Here is a 14,018-nt window from a genome sequence, read left to right as displayed (position 1 = left end):
CCATTGCGGAGTTACAACAAGATAACCCAAGCACGAGGCACAGCACACGGGAACGGGTGGAAAATAGGTGATACTAATAGGACTGATTGCTGATGTTTACTGAGAATGCCACCTATCCCTTAGCTATACTTTAAATACGATGTTTAATATACTCCATCTCATTTCATTTTCCTGGTGATCCCATGAAGTAGATCCTTCTCTTATCCCTATGATAAAGATGAGAAAACTAAGGCACAGAGAGGTTAAGTAATTTGCTCAGAGTCTCACGGCGAGGAAGCACATGGCCAGAATTTAAATACGGGCAGGCCACACAAACGAACTGGTGGGGGCCAGGAGAAGCTTGCCTGGCCCCTCTGCTCAACGTGTCTGGGAGACTGGGCCACTCTGGGTACCTTGTGAAGTCCTCAAATCTCCTGAAGGCAACCATGGCCCCCATCCGCTGACACAGTGGGGCAAAGCCGCTGTCCATGAAGAGCTCGGTGCTGTGCCTCAGCAGGTCGGGGTTGGTGACACTGATGGGCACGGCCATCCTGCAGGGGGACCAGAGGAGGGGACTGATGCAGCTGCTTGAAGACCTGGCCCCAAGAGTTGCTCCTGCCCTGGAAGCTTCGATGAGCCAGACTAGCATTAGAGCCCTCCCACAGTGGGGCTTAAAATTGCACGCAGAACGGACTGGGGTCTGGGGCTGAGGAGTCCTTTTATTTATGTTTTTTATTTATTTCTGAGAGAGACAGACTGTGAGTGGGGGAGGGGCAGAGAGAGGGAGACACAGAATGCGAAGCAGACTCCAGGCACTGAGCTGTCAGCACAGAGCCTGACGTGGGGCTCGAACTCACGAACCATGAGATCATGACCTGAGCTGAAGTTGGAAGCTCAACCGACTGAACCACCCAGGCATGGGGCTGGGAAGTCTTCTCTGATTGCTCAGGACCTGGTACAGACTAAGTGCAACGAGCGAGGGAGGGAATGAATGAATGAATGAATGAATGAATGAATGAACGAACGAACGATCCAGACATGCATGCGTGCAGACAAGTCCAGCCTCCCCGTGGTCCCAGGGAAATCCAGAACGGTGAACTCAGCCACAGAGCATGAACACTCTTAGTGCCAACTTCTCCTGGACAGCCCAGCCCTAGGCGGCTGGTGAAAGGGCAGGCTTGGTTCTAGAGAGACACGCCAGGCTTCCGCTCTCCCAGTCCCTCCCTCTCCATCAAACCTGCTCTTGGGACAGGGGTCCGGAACCAAAACCGGCCCCTAGGCCAGCTGCCCGTGAGAGCTTAGCTGGCCACTGCCCCCAGGACTGGCAGCTCACCAGCAACAAACACAGACAGATCCCCTGGAGCCCTGGAATCAAGTGAAGAAGGGGTTACGAGAGGGGGTGCTGAAAAGAGGCCTGCTCTCCTGAAAAGGAGACCTCCTTGCAAGACTGGCCCTTGGCTGGTGTCTGGGAACTTGGGGAGGGTTCCCACCATTCCCTGAATCATACAAGAGGCTCGCCGTGCTCCAAATGTTTCTGCCGTGTGGTTTATGCAGAACACCTGCCTTCCTTCTGGAGTCGGGGATTTCAGCAGAAATCCCCGTGTTCGGCAGAGGGTGTCTACACGACCAGCCCCCAGCAGAAACCCTGGGCGCTGGATCTCTAACCAGCTGCCGGACCGCACCGCACACAGGCCATCACAACACGTTGCTGGGGGAACAGAGCGCATCCTATGGGGCTCCCTTGGGGAGGACTCTTGCACTAGGCGTCCTGGGGACTTCACCCCCGTGACCCTCTTCCTTTTGGTGACGGTGCCCCACTTTGCGGACTTTCACTGCGACAAGTCACAGCCGTGAGCATGACCTATACGGAGCCCTATAAATCTTCCCAGCCACCTGTCGAATCTGGGGTGCTCCTGGAGACACTGGACTTAGGTGGGACAGGGCCTCTGTGCCTTCCTGTTGGGTACCCCTGAAATCACTCCCCACCCCCTCCCCCAGGCTCCCTGCTCTTGGACAGCTAAATACAGAGAAGCAAACCGGCATAGAAACATGGGCTGAATTCAGCCCGCAGGTGACTTGGGTCCCTGCAGCATTCTTAATTTTTTAAGTTTATTTATGTATTTTGAGAGAGAAAGAGCAGGGGAGGGGCAGAGAGAGGGAGAGAGAGAATCAGGACAGAGCCTGACACGCGTTTCAAATTCACAAGCCTGGAGATCCCATGACCTGAGCTGAACGCAACAGTCGGACGCTTAACTGACTGAGCCACCCAGGCGCCCCAGTCCCTGCAGCATTTTTAATAGATTCCTACACATCACTTACCTGTTCAGAGCGAAAAGTTGAAGGATTTAATTTTTTTTTTTTCTTAAGTCTAGATGTCCTACTTCTCTTGGGGGAGAAAAAAAAAGGAAAGATGTGGGCCGGCTGGGCCATTTTCCTGGGGGTCGACCAGCAGCCCGCAGGCACAGCCACTCTCTCCAGCTCCTGCCTCCCAGCTGTGCTCACAGTCCCCCCCACACCCCCACCGTGGCCCTGGCCCTCAGTCCTGGCTGCACCCCGCGTGAAGGTCCGCTGGCCTCTGACCTCCCTGCACTGGTCCCCTGACCCAAAGAACAATGCGCCTGGCTCTCCAGCCGGGTCCTCCTGGAGGTGGGACTTCAGTCATCGCAGCCCTTCCCGAAGGCCCTGAGAAGCAGGGCTTGGTGGGGACGGGGAGGGGGGGGAAGCAGGCAGAGTGTGCCCTGAAGCCACCAGCCCAGAGCAAGCTTCCTGTGCTCCCAGCCAACAGCCACAACAAGGAGCTGAGAGGGTCAGGGAACCCCCTCCAGAGGCCTCAGTGTCTGTGCGGGTCAAAACAGGAGCCTGTATGGGGCGCCTGGGTGGCTCAGTCGGTTACGCCTCCCACTTCAGCTCAGGTCATGATCTCGCGGTTTGTGGGTTCGAGCCCCGCGTCGGGCTCTGTGCTGACAGCTCGGAGCCTGGAGCCTGCTTCAGATTCTGAGTCTCCCTCTCTCTCTGTCCCTCCCCCACCCATGCTCTGTCTCTCTAAAGAATAAACGTTAAAAAAAAATAGGACCCCGTGACCACACTGGTGGTCACAACGAATAACCCAGATTTATATGTCGGTTCCTCCTAAGGAACAAGGTGCGACTGATTCACAGGCTTTAGGAAAGCAGCCCTCCTTTCCTAACTGGGTGGGACTCTTAAGGCAAAGAACAGAATGCCTCCTCACGGGCACAGAGTTTCCAAAGCCCTTTCACCGTGCCTCCCGCTGTCCCCGAAACGATGCCAGGGCCACAAGCACTTTATCCCCTTTTCTCTCAATCGGGGAAAATACCATCATCTCCCCCCATTTTTTTTTTTTTTTTGGAAATAGGAAGGGTAAAAATAAACGATAAATATGAAAGAAGGTGCCTCATGGAGAAGTACTTCTCTCCTTCACCCATAACAGAGCAACACCTGGGGCATCTGGGTGGCTCAGTCAGTTAAGCATCCGACTCGTGATTTCGACTCAGGTCATGATCTCACAGTTTGTGAGTTCGAGCCCCACGTTGGGCTCTGCACTGACAGTACAGAGCCTGCTTGGGATTCTCTCTCTCTCCCTCTCTCTCTCTGCTCCTACCCAACTCATGCGCTCTCTCTCAAAATAAACTTAAAAATTGTTTTTCAAAAAAACCAAAGCAACACCCTTATTCTTAAAGGCAATGGAAAGAAAAACATAGATTTTGAAATCCCAAGAGATCCAAATATACCCCGCTCCCACCCCCCCACCCCCCCACACACACTGGAATATTACCCAGAAACGAAAAAGAATGAAATCTTGCCATTCGCAACGTTGTGGATGGAGTTAGAGGGTATTATGCTAAGCGAAATATAGCAGTCAGAGGAACACAAATACAATATGATTTCATTCATACGTGGAATTTAAGAAATCAAACAGATGGACATGGGGCAGGGAAGGAAAAATAAGACAAAAGCAGAGAAGGAGGCAAACCATAAGAGACTCTTGACTATGGAGAACTGAAGGTTGATGGAGGGAGGTGGCAGGGGGATGGGCTAGATGGGTGATGGGCATTAAGGAGGGCACTTGTCGTGGTGAGCACTGGGTATTGTATGTAAGTGATGAATCACTGAAACCAATACTAAACTACACGTGACTTGAATTTAAATAAAGACTTGGGAGGAAAAAAAAAGAAATCATGAACGCTATTGCCCACACGGACCCAAGATCTGGTTAACTCAACGCCCCAGTCATGATGAGACCGTCCTCCTAGCCACAAGCAAAGCCTGCGGGGAGCCCCAGGAGAACCAGACACAGAGGGGCGAGGGAAGAGGGAAAGAGAACTCTCCACACTGTAGGGAGAGTGATTGCTTTAGCGGAAGGTGACACATTCTACCTGACCAGAACGGTACTTTGGGTCCTGAAATAAGATGGATTAAAAAAAGACATGATGAGGGAACAGCAGAGGCACACCAGGATGTCCCCAACTGAGCACATCGTGGGGATCCAGACAGGCCAACACCGGCCCCGGCTGGTGGCTCCAGAGGTCCGTCGGGCGCTGCGGAGAGCACTCTGGAGTGAGGCATGTGGCTCGAATCCCTACCCTGCGTACAGCTGGGCATATACCAAGGGGAGGCCCCAGGGCCTAAATGGAGATAGGAACACAGTTTTGGCCAACAGATGGTGAGGGCTGAATGAAACAGGGTGTGGAAGTTCACGGTGCCCGACCAATGGTATAGCGATAACCATCACAGGGATCACTAATGCTCACCAACAGCTTTCTGCATGCCAGGCACGCCCCTAAAAGCCATGTGGGCCTTATCTCACTTATTCCCCATAATGATCTAGGAGCGCGCCACCGGAGCGAACGTTCTGCGGTGATGGAATGTTCTAGAACCGCAATATCCCACGTGGCAGCCACAAACCACATGTGGCTATGGGGCACTTTAAATGCAGCAGGTAGGCCCGAGGAGCTGAATGTGTCATTGAATCTCACTCGATTTAATTTAAAGAGCCCACACAGGGGTAGTGGCTTCCACACTGGGAAGTACAGGTGCATGGGGCAGGCATTGGATTATCTCCTTTTGCAGATGAGAGAACAGAGACGTAGGGAGATCCCACGGTGGGGAAGTGGCGTTCCTGAGGTCCCTCCCCAGACATACTCGCTGGATCCCTCCAGAGACAGGACTATGGTGGCCAGGGAGCAAAGAAACACCCACCACCCCTCCCCCCCCCAGGTGTGCCCCACTCCATACCGGTTTGGGTGGGAGGAGGGCAGCATGAACTGGAATTCTACCACGCAGGTGCCATCTGGGAGCTGCCGGTGCTGCAAGCTGTTTAACTCATAGGCGATGTAGCCCCTTCGCACGTAAACCTAACGGAGCAGAGGCACAGAAGACATTCTCGCAGAGGGCCCTCCAGACCAGAGAAAACTCAGGCTGGAGCGATACCAGAAACCCTTTCTAAATGAGCCCTACGAAGTAGCAGAGAGAGAGTCTGCTCACTCTTTACAAGGTTACCTTCTTTGCAAAGGGCTCGATAGTAAATATGTGTTTTATTTACCTATTTTTGTTCATGTTGAGAGAGAGTGTGCGCGCACGCCGAGCGGGGCAGAGAGAGAGAGAGAGAGAGAGAGAGAGAGAGAGAGAGAGAGATTCCCAACCAAGCTCCGAGCCTTCAGCGCAGAGCCCAATGCGGGGCTCCAGCTCACAAACCTCGAGATCATGACACGAGCTGAAGTTAAGAGTCGGATGCTCAACCGACGGAGCCACCCAGGTACCCCTAGGGAGTAAATATTTTGGACTTTGGGGGACAGATGGAGGATACATCGTCTCTGTCACAACTAATCAATTCTGTTGTCCCAGCCTGGAAGCAGCCAAGGATGATATGTAAATGAATGGGCGTGGCTGTGTTCCAATAAACCTTTATTTATAAAATCAGGCAGTGGGCCACATGTGGCCCACAGGCTATCACTTCCAACTCCTACTCTAGAGTGCGCCATCCAGGAGAAATGTAACACAGCCACGTGTGCAATTTTAACTTCAAATTTTCTAGTAGCCACTTAAAAAAAAAGGCAGCAGGTGAAAATGTTTAATAATAGACTTCGTTTCATCCCCAATACCTAACGTAATGTCATCTCCATAGGTAATCAGCAGAAAAAGTATTGATGTATTTGAAATTCTTTCTCCACACAAAGTCTTTGGAATCCAGGGTGCACTTTATACTTAGAGCACAGCTCAACTCAGACAAGCTATGTTTCCAGTGCTCGTTAGCCAGATGTCACCAGTGGCTGCCATATTGGATAGCACAGTTCTAGAGTTTAGACAGTGGGAGGTTTTTTTAACTGAATAGGGAATGTAAGAAGTGTGCAGTAAGTCAACATAGCAGGCCTAACTGCTATCCTTCGAAAGGCCCTTGGCCAGCATCAGGAGCCTTGGATCTGGGAGGGCTCCCACTATTCCCTGATAAGAATGGTTCATGGCACCCAAGCTATACGATGCTTTTATGTTGAACATATGCTTTCTTTCTCGGAGTTCGGAATTTAGTTACATGCTAGGACCAACCCCCAATAAAACCCCCAGGCACGGAGTCTCCGAGCCTCATTTCAAACATGTCATAAGTCATTGCTTGAGGAATTAAAAGTGCCTACAGGAAGGGCGCCTGGGCGGCTCAGTCAGTTGAGCATCCAACTTCAGCTCAGGTCATGATCTCACAGTTTGTGGGTTCGTGGGTTCGAGCCCCGCGTCTGGCTCTGTGCTGACAGCTCGGAGCCTGGAGCCTGCTTCGGATCCCGCGTCTCCCTCTCTCTCTGCTCCTCCCCCGCTCACGCTCTGCCTCTCTCTCACAAAAATAAACATTAAAAAAAAAAGTGCCTACAGGACCCACTGGAAGCTTTCACTTGGCTTCCCCCACACACTTCACCCCCACACGCTGTGTCCTTTCGCTGTAACAATTCACAGCCATGAGCACGCCTATCTGCTGAGCCCTGCGGTTCTTCCCGGTGAATCATTGAACCCGGGGCTGGTCTGGGGGACACCCACACATTTTAGCAGGACCAAAACTCTCCACATCTCTTTTTTTTTTTTTTTTTAATTTTTTTTTCAACGTTTATTTATTTTTGGGACAGAGAGAGACAGAGCATGAACGGGCGAGGGGCAGAGAGAGAGGGAGACACAGAAACGGAAACAGGCTCCAGGCTCCGAGCCATCAGCCCAGAGCCTGACGCAGGGCTCGAACTCATGGACCGCGAGATCGTGACCTGGCTGAAGTCGGACGCCTAACCGACTGTGCCACCCAGGCGCCCCAAAACTCTCCACATCTCAAGAGACCAAGTAACAATGTAATATTCAAGGTGCGCCTCTTGAGTCAGGGAGAAGAGGCGGGATTGTGTTCAATAAACCTGCCGGACAAAGTGAAAGAATGCTCAAAGAGCTGTGGAAAATTCTCAGACAGAAAAAAACGGGATTTAGCGCACCGAAAAGCAAAGGTGGGGGCTGCTTTCCACCTGACAGAGGACACCCCCCCCCCAATAGGACAGGTGACTGGATAATGAGGACCAAGTGCTTCCTGCCAGTGCTTACTCATTTATCTTCCAATAACCCCGTGAGGTAGGTATTATTGCCCCCGCTACAGCAGGAGAACCTAAATGTCCAGCAAAGGAAAGCAACGGGCCACAGGTCACACAGCTCGGGACTCTGCACAGATTGGTCCCCCTGACTGGAACCTCTGTGCTTCTTCCCACCAATTCTGACTTGCTCCTTAGCTGCCTGCTTTCACATCACTTTCTCATCCGAGTCTGAGCCGAACCTCCCGGTGAGGTTAGACTCTGCTGTCCGATTCTCAGCATGCCCGTTGTATTTAGTGCGTGTGTGTGTGTGTGTGTGTGTGTGTGTGTGTGTGTGCGTGTGTGTATCTCCCCAGCCAGAGAGAAGCTCCGTTAGGGCAGAGACCGGGGCTGTTCCCCTGCTGTTTCCCCAGAGGCTGGCACACGGTGGGTCTCAACATAAGTGAAAATTGGAAAGGGGGGGGAAAGAAAGGCACTTAAGAGAGCTACGTGGCCTCACTGCCGGAAACAGGGAGACCTGAGAAGGATTCTTTGAGCTGAAACCAGGGAGGAGGTAAAGGCTGCAGGCCCAGGAGAGTCTGGGGCCATCGCATACGCAAAAGCCCCAAACGGTCTCCATGGAGACCCAGTCAACGTTCTAGCACCAGGATGGGTGACCCGTGGGGTCTAAAAGGTGGCAGAAGAGGGAGTGGGGACCACAGGGGACCAAGACTCCAAGATCGGAGAGTTTTGCTGCTGGTCACTGCCTTGTCTGCCCCATCGGGACCGGTGACAGGGAGGTCGCCTTAAATTGTCACCTAGGCTCCTTCCTGCTCTATGGCTCAAGCAGACAAGTCTTCCAAAGGTATGTAACGCAGGGAATCAGAGAGTCTGCAGGAGGCGCCTTGGCTCTTGATGGTTAGCATTTCAACGTGCCCTGCCTGGAGGAGGCCGGACCGGCACCTGAGAAAACGGGGGTTACCAGCAAGTGCCCTGGTCAGAGACCTCGTGAGAACCTGGTTGTGCCACTCCCCAGCCGGGGGACCTCGGGCCAGACGCTCCACCTCTCTGAGCCTCAACGCCCTTCTCTGTGAGATGGGCAGGTAACAGTACCTACCCTGTGGAGAGAAGGATAAGGTCCCGTTCGCGAGGCGCGTGGCCCGGGCTCAGGCGCACAGCAGGTGGGCGGTGGATGTCAGGACCGGCATGTTTGCTACGGGTGCTGTTACTAGGTCCTCCCTCCTACTTACCTCCAGGGACGCCATGCAAACGACCTTGTTAGTGTGGTAGAAGAAAGTGGGCAGGACGTCGAATATGGTCGTCTCTGACAGTATTAATTTCTACAGGATGGGAAGAGGGAAGAAAAGGCAACTGTTACCAAGTTTTCACCAAGATGAGTGGAGGGGTGGGAGCAGGGAGGGGAAGCCGGCGGTGGTTTCTGTCCGTGCTCCAGGCCCGTGGACCTGAAAGTGGGAGCAGTTCTGGGGGGATTACACCTGGGGCTTCCCGTTCCAGATGCGGAGGGGGTACCTGGAGGCCCGCAAATGATCCAAAGTTGGGGGCTCGGGGAACCCAAAAGATGAAGCCTTAACTCAGCCGTGTGAGTGTTCCTGGTTTCCTAGTAAGCTCCATCACATCTGAGTGTTTAAAACTGCACCCGGGGTGGGGGGGTGGGGCGCCTGGATGGCTCCGTCAGTTAAGAATCTCCCTCTTGATTTTGGCTCAGGTCATGATCTCGCAGCTCGTGAGTTCGAGCCCCGTGTCGGGCTCTGTGCTGATAGCGTGGACCCTGCTTGGGATTCTCTCTCCCTCTCTCTCTCTGCCCCTCCCCACCTCCCCCTCTCTCTCAAAAGTAAATAAGTAAACATTTATGAATGAATAAATAAATAAATAAATAAATAAATAAATAAATAAATAAATAAAATTCGATAAAATCAAATAAAATACAATTGTACCTCGGGGGGTGGGGGGGGGGGGAGCCTTGCTGCCTGATACTCTCTGTCCATCCTGCAGGACTGAACCTCTCTCGGGCTCCCCGAGGTCCCGTCGGGCAGCCCTGGCCACATTGGACGGAACCACTGGTACCTGCAACCGTGCTCTGAAGGCAGGTGCCCGCACACGGAGGGCACGGGGAGCCCACCTCCCCCAGGCCAGACTTGGGCCACAGTGTGAGCTCTGTGGCAGGTGGATGGGAGGAAGCGGCCTCACCTTGAGGTTTTCCGGGCAGAACTGGTGGCCATACATGTCGATGGCGGACAGGAAAATGGACTCCACCTGGTTGTGCCTCAGCTCGTAGGACGGGAGGTGGGAGGCGATCAGGATCTGCAGGGGGAGGGGACAGAGGGCTGGGGTAAGCCAAGGGCCAGGCCCTGGGATCAGGACGTGGGATGGCGGCAGAGGGGCCGTGCAGGGTGAGGGATGTGCGTGGCGGGAAGGACGCTCCCCAGGACCCTACCTGTCTCGCTCTGAGGGCCACTTTGCAATGCTCGCTTTTGCTCAGCTGAGTGAGCTCATTGAGGATGGAGGTCAGCTCTTCCGACAGGGAAGGGTCTGGGCCACAGAGCTCATCCTTTGAGGGACACAAAAACAGAAATCCAAACGGCTTGGCTCCACCGGAAGGAAACACGCCCAGCCCTCACCCACAGCTGGGGCGTGTGGCCGCCCCAACAACCCAGACAGCTGCTCAGCTCTCTGCACATCCCCAGCAGAGCCTGATAATCATACCCTTGACCACTGTCCGCCATGTGCCCCCCATTCACCCCTGACATGCCCTCCACACCTGCTAACATGAAAAATACAACCAAGTCTCTATACCTACAGCACCATTAATAGGCGGCCATTATCAGGCATTTAATGTGTCCCAGGCGAGCAACTAGACCCTTTACGTTCATTTCCCCAGATTCTCCCAACCCTCTGAGGAGTTACATTACGATGCCCATTTTACAGATGGGGAAAGTGAGGCTCAGGGCCAATCTGAAGCCAGGTCTCTTCTGTCCCCGAGGCTTCACTTTCCTCTCTACATTGCTGCCTGACTTAAGGGGTTCACAGGTGCAGACAGGAGGGACGAGGGGAAATGGAGCCCGGGTACAAACAAAAAGTAAGGTTCACATGGGATGCTCTAGCGAGGGTGTGGTAAGCCGCCCTCTGCGAGTCCCCACGGGGAGCGTTCAGGGTGTGGGGGGGGTCAAGGGCAGCTTCCAGCAGGAAGGAGGATCTGAGTTGCAGAAGAAGTAGAGGGGTGATCATTCCACGTGCATCCCTCCTCCTGCTTCTGAATGAGGGACCTGCTTGCTAGAGACCAGGGCTGCGTGCACCTGCTCTGGACATCTCCTCCTTATGCCCAGAACACAAGAAGGGCTTAGGAATGGCTCAGAGCGGATGTTCCCTAAACACCCTCAGAAGGCAAATCACTGACTGCTGGGACTCTCAACGCCCCAGCAACTCGCCCCCACCCCTGCCGCAGCCCAGGCTGCTTTCCAAGAAGTCACCAGATGGTGGGGCCATGGGTCCTTTCTTCTACTCCTGCCTCTGCATCTCCCTAATTAGAATGAGCCTGCTCTGTTTCTACGATCAGAACGATCAGCACGTTTCTAACGCATTAACATTTCACACTTGGACACAAACACACGTGCTGAAGAAACGGCACAGGAGATTATTCTTAACCTTCTCTCCCTCCCCGTAAGTGATCTGTTTTAGCAACCAAGTCCCCCCGGTTGGTTGAGCGTCAGACTCTGGCTCAGGTCATGATCTCGCGGTTCGTGAGATCGAGCCCCGTGTTGGGCTCCCTGCTGTCAGTGCGGAGTCTGCTTCGGATCCTGTTTCCCTCTTTCTGCCCCTCCCCTGTTGGTGTGCTCTTTCTCTCTCTCTCTCAAAATGTAAACTTAAAAAAAAAAAAGAAAAGAAAGACATGAAGGCCCCTTAAAGACTCAGAAAATTTCATTTCAAAGTAATCATGCAGTTAACAAGTCCTTTCAGAAAGTGTCCTAGGCACCAAATACCATCAAATGCAAAGAACTCACCACTTTCAATAAATATTTTTAGGTGGTTTCTCTAGGGAGTATAAAATACCTCCCTCCATTCTTTACAGTTTCTACAGTGCAGTGCTAAAATATTAACTCTAAATCACGTAGAAACTTTGCAAACATTTTCAATAAATAGAACCAAGAGAGCCAAAAGAATAATGGATCTCACACATCCCCCCCACCAAGCTGGTACATCTACAGCCGCTGTCACTGAGAAGCCCCCGAGAGCAAGTGTCCTAGCTCTCTGCTCCGGGGGCCACCCCGCCAAGACTGTCCTCTGACGTCCATAATTTTTAGCTCTTTCACGCCCAGAAGAGAGTCAGTATGTGCACAGAGAGTAGCAAACAGCAGAATAATGCAGAGCTTTCACCCCTGGCTTCCGAATGGCGAGGAGACGGTAATACGTGACAGGCAGACCTTCGGGCCTAAGTTCCCAATCCTGTACTTATGGGCCGCACACTGGGAAGCTCTCCCTCCAAACATAATTTGGAAGAATTGCCAAAACTACACCAGAAATGAGGATCGGTATATGGAAAACCCCGATAATGATGATCCAGTTCCACCGGCTGCTCAACTTTGACCGCATGGCCACACCTGCTTTTTCTCTAGCATGCATACACGTGTGTGCACACACACGCTTTCGTTTGTGAAAGTCAGTTACAGACCCCATGATCCCTCCCGGTAAGAATACACCTCCTTGTGGGGCGCCTGGGTGGCTCAGTCAGGTGGGCATCGGACTACAGGTCAGGTCACGATCTCACAGTTCATGAGCGTGAGCCCTGCATCAGGCTCTCCTGATAATGCAGACCCTGCTTGGGATTCTCTCTCTCCCTCTCTCTCTGCCCTCCTCCCTGCAAAATAAATAAACGTTAAAAAAAAAATGGGGGCGCCTGGGTGGCGCAGTCGGTTAAGCGTCCGACTTCAGCCAGGTCACGATCTCGCGGTCCGTGAGTTCGAGCCCCGTGTCAGGCTCTGGGCTGATGGCTCGGAGCCTGGAGCCTGTTTCCGATTCTGTGTCTCCCTCTCTCTCTGCCCCTCCCCCGTTCATGCTCTGTCTCTCTCTGTCCCAAAAATAAATAAAAAACATTGAAAAAAAAATTAAAAAAAAAAATGTACCTCCTTGAGAAAAAAGGTCTCCTAGCTAACGAAAGAACCATTGAAACATCCAAGGAATTAAACATTAAACTGATAATATTACATAATACGCAGCCCACGAGGAAGTTTCGCACCGGGGAAAGCTTTCAGAAAGTACTGATGCCTGGGCCACATCCCCAGAAAGCCGGATTTAACTGGCCAGGGGTGAGGCCAGGGTGTCTGTATTTTTTAAAAGTCCCCCTACACCTGCCCCAGGAGGTTCTCATGTGCAGCTAGGATTAAGAGATCCTCATGCTGCACTAGGAGATTTCAAAATGATTCTTTACAAAAATATCAGTATTTCTGAATCCATCTTGCCAGGGTGTTAACTATCCTATAAGCCCAGGCCCAAATTTGGCCCACCGCCCATTTTTGTAAATAAAGTGGGTTTTTAAAAATTTGTTTTAACGTTTATTTATTTTTGAGAGAGAGAGAAAGAAAGAGAGAGAGAGAGAGAGAGAGACAGCGTGAGCAGGGGAGGGGCAAATAGAGAGAGGGAGACACAGAATCCGAAGCAGGCTCCAGGCTCTGAGCTGTCAGCACAGAACCCGATGTGGGGCTCGACCCCACAAACGGTGAGATCATGACCTGAGCCGAAGTCAGACGCTTAATGGACTGCGCTACCCAGGTGCCCCACAAATAAAGTTTATACATTCATTTATACACTGACCATGGCTACTTTCACACTACAACAGCAGAACTGAACTGTTGCAACACGGGCTACGTGGTTCTTAAGACCAAAACATTTACTGTCTTTACAAAAAAGAAAAAACAAAATCTGTCGGTGCCTTCTTGCTAAAACCAAGTCCAGACCTCCTAGTATCTGCTGACCCTGCATTTTCCAAGTGAGTCGGGTCAGAGACCATATCAAGGGAAGAGACCTCGAACTATAAAGGATGCTAATTACCATCTGGTAGGAAGAGAAATAAGAACGAAGAAATTCCGTGCTTCTCCAAGAAGGCAAACCCAAAGTCCTACCAGACTCAGAATCCAATAGCCCCTAATAACTCAAGACTCCGGGGGGCGGGGGGCAGGCTCTGGGTTCCAATCCCAGCTCTGCGTTTAGCAGCTGTGTGCCCTTGGCAAAGTGACTTCACCTCCTTGTGCTCTGCCAGAGCGGGAGTGAGCACAGTACGCACCTTCCGGGCTTGCTCAAGTCAACGAGCCGGTTTTTGAAAAGCACGTGAGGAGTGCCCGGCACATAGGAGGCGCTCTGTGAGTGCCAGTCGCGATTGCACCCAGGGGCGGCTGCATCCCACCCGCGCCGCGTGGTTTTATAAACAAAGTCTCATTGGGACACAGCCGTGTCCATTTGCAGGCCTTGACGTTGCACAAGGTCAGG

The 14,018-nt window shown here is 52.4% G+C and overlaps 1 protein-coding gene across 7 annotated transcripts in view; it reads right to left on the bottom strand.

Moving 5' to 3' along the window:
* ACACB (acetyl-CoA carboxylase beta) overlaps positions 1-14,018 on the bottom strand; it is a 110,226-nt gene that overhangs the window by 30,896 nt on the left and 65,312 nt on the right. For all 7 annotated transcript variants that reach the window (XM_019814654.3, XM_006938651.5, XM_003994858.6 and 4 more), the window contains 5 exons: positions 9,976-10,089; positions 9,729-9,842; positions 8,771-8,860; positions 5,233-5,351; positions 393-530 (listed from right to left, as the gene is read on the bottom strand). In XM_019814654.3, the coding sequence (XP_019670213.3) occupies positions 393-530; positions 5,233-5,351; positions 8,771-8,860; positions 9,729-9,842; positions 9,976-10,089 (575 nt within the window). The remainder of the gene's footprint in view (positions 1-392; positions 531-5,232; positions 5,352-8,770; positions 8,861-9,728; positions 9,843-9,975; positions 10,090-14,018) is intronic.

Source organism: Felis catus, chromosome D3 (genome assembly GCF_018350175.1).
Source record: "Felis catus isolate Fca126 chromosome D3, F.catus_Fca126_mat1.0, whole genome shotgun sequence".
NCBI lineage: Eukaryota > Metazoa > Chordata > Mammalia > Carnivora > Felidae > Felis > Felis catus.
This window is presented reverse-complemented; position numbering and strand designations above follow the sequence as displayed.